General features: G+C 43.9%; 1 protein-coding gene across 1 annotated transcript; it reads right to left on the bottom strand.

The window, feature by feature from the left end:
• Positions 1–218: 218 nt before the first annotated feature.
• Positions 219–1,007, bottom strand: LOC133927698 (uncharacterized). Its single transcript, XM_062374126.1, has one exon. The coding sequence runs from the start codon at positions 1,005–1,007 to the stop codon at positions 219–221; it is 789 nt and encodes a 262-aa protein (XP_062230110.1).
• Positions 1,008–2,842: the final 1,835 nt, after the last annotated feature.

Here is a 2,842-nt window from a genome sequence, read left to right as displayed (position 1 = left end):
GCTTAAACCGAACTATATGCATGAACCTAAATTATGGAATACATAGTTGCATAAGTCTAGTGTGCTCCATGAATACTCCAGAGGTGCTCAACAAGGTCATCACGCAATTGGAGGTGCATTGCACGGTTTCGGATAGCTTGAGTCGTTTTGACATAATGCAGCACGCCTTCATCAGCACTTCGATGGACTTGAGTTGGTTCCCCCATGAAGTCGAACACCTACACTGGGGATGCGCTACCGCGCTCGTCCTCAATTATCATGTTGTGCATAATGACACAGGCGGTCATGATATTGTGCAATGTGGACTGATCCCATACTCTAGCTGGTCCGCGCACAATAGCAAACCTAGCTTGCAAGACACCAAATGCACGTTCCACATCCTTGCGGACAGCTGCTTGCATCACGGAGAAATGGATGCTCTTGTTGCCTCTTGGTGCAGGAATTGCCTTCACTATGGTCGCCCATTCGGGGTATATGCCGTCGCCGAGGCAGTATCCCATGTCGTACCTGTTACCATTTATGCTGTACGACATAGGTGGGGCACTCCCATCGGTAAGCCTGGTAAATAAGTTAGAGCGGTGCAAAACATTTATATCGTTAAGACTCCCAGGCATCCTAAAAAAAGCATGCCAAATCCATAAGTCATACGACGCAACCGCCTCCAAAACTATAGAAGGCTTACGAGTATGGCATGTGTACACGCCATGCCACGCTTTTGGACAGTTCTTCCATACCCAATGCATGCAATCAATGCTCCCGAGCATCCTGGGGAACCCACGGCGCTCGCCTTCTGCCAGGAGGCGCGCGGTGTCAGCTTCATTGGGAGCACGGAGATATTCATCTCCGAACACCTCCACAATAGCTTGCATATATTTTCGCAATGCCAGCATCGCCATGCTCGCCCCTATCCGCACGTACTCATCAACTGCATCGGAACTGACGTCGTATGCTAGTTGCCGGATGGCCGCTGTCATTTTTTGCAACGGGCTAAGGCCAAGCTTCCCCATTGCATCCCTTCCCTACCTGAACCAGGTGTCATGGTCCTCCACAGCGGCCGCAATACGCAAGAACAAACGCCGCGACATACGAAACCTGGTTGCGGGAACATACATGACTTAGTGTAGACAATGAAGGTTACGGCTTGCATTATGACAACGCACTTACCTTCGACGAAATAGGACATCACAGTACACAAGGTTGTCGGCGAAGTAGTCGTTGTACAGCCTAGCAGCACCTTCGCAGTGTTGACGGTCTATAACTGCATGGCCCGGCATCGACCCACGCTGACGGCTATGACGCGCAGCTGCTGCTTCTTCCTCCTCGATGGCAATAAGCACAAGCAGCTCGTCCTCTTCGTCACTCGAATCCGAGGAGAACATCATCATTTCCTCCGAATCTGAAGAGTTCATTTTGTATTTGGAATACGGGGAACTACTGTGAGTCCGCTTCGAGGAAGCCGGCCCTTTTATAGTGCTACAAATCTTCCCTGAGAAGCCACACTTCAATAGCTTCCATTGCAAGCCGCTTGAAAAGTCCAATGTTTCCTTCCACCACAAGCCTTCTACACAGTCAACACTCTAACCCGTACTGCATACGCCCGTAGATGCGCCGTACACACGCATAACTCATGAAAATACGGATTCGGTTACAAATATTATATAATATTGGAAGTCTGTTGGGGAAGGGAACGGGGAAGGGAATGTTGTTGGAGTGCAGGATCCTGAAGGGAATGGATCTGGGAAGGGAATCCTGCTATGAAGGGATTTTGGAGTGGGAAGGGAAGGAAACGGTTGGGGTTAGTCTAAGTGCTCAAATCTATTTTACAACCAATTTGGCATATGTAACTTATCGGGTTTGACTCCTTTCATCGTGGTTCACTCATAGGAGTACCTAGCACTTCTAAACTGCATGAAAAAAGATATAACTAGTAATAACATGGTGAAATGATAATATATGCAATTCTTAAGCACTAAAAATTATTAATATTTTTTTTATGAAAGAGCACTTGTCCAAGCTCCTCTCTGACTTTGATGTGGGTCAACTCAATTCCAATTCGATGAAGCATGAAATAGTACAAAAATATAGTTACATAAAGGATCAACAATACTGATACTACATGGTGAGATGATAATATATGCAATGTTTAAGTTGGTTAATAATGAAGCCTAGAAAAACATGTATCGGTTTGCATGTTTGTAGTGAGTTGTTCGGAAATTCATAATGTATTCATATGAAGTCAGATGAAAAAAACTTTATATAAATTATATATCTCTATGAGATGCACAATTTTGTAGTAAATATATTTTCTATTTGAAGCCATCTAGGTTCCCAAATAATTACCGAAAGTTTCGGGTAACAAGGGTCAGAAGGAATACATATCCTATTGCAATCAACAATCTAGGTTAGTTGAGTTGGTTTAGGGATTCACACGGAGTTAAGAGGTCACGGATTGAGTCCTAGCAACCACACACACATGAAAAACGTAGGTCTTTGTGACTTACAATGCACAATCGTGTAGATAGTATAGGAGGGGTCCGGATGCAAAATAGAAAAATATAGATTTTTTTTAGCACCAAAAAGTGGTTTTTTTAAGAACCATGTGTAATAACTACACTTATCTTTTTATAGACGATTTTACTATAGAATTGTATGTGATAATGTATATTCCCGACGGTTTCATAGCCGTTTGGACCATCATAAACACTTCAGGTAGACGGAAAAAAAACCCATCTGAAATGTGCTTTTGGATCTGTCTAGAATTGAAGCATTTTGTATTAGTGCTTTCCTACGTTTTTGCTATTAAAAAAACGAGGAAACGAGAACACGGAAGGCAAGACGTTCC

The sequence above is a fragment of the Phragmites australis genome, chromosome 8, assembly GCF_958298935.1.
Source record: "Phragmites australis chromosome 8, lpPhrAust1.1, whole genome shotgun sequence".
Classification (NCBI taxonomy): Eukaryota; Viridiplantae; Streptophyta; class Magnoliopsida; order Poales; family Poaceae; genus Phragmites; species Phragmites australis.
Note: the sequence above shows the minus strand (reverse complement) of the source record. Positions and strands in the feature narration are given on the sequence as shown.

Excerpts from the sequence above, each read along its gene's own strand:
- LOC133927698 (XM_062374126.1), bottom strand. The coding sequence starts at position 1,007 with ATGGGGAAGCTTGGCCTTAGCCCGTTGCAAAAAATGACAGCGGCCATC.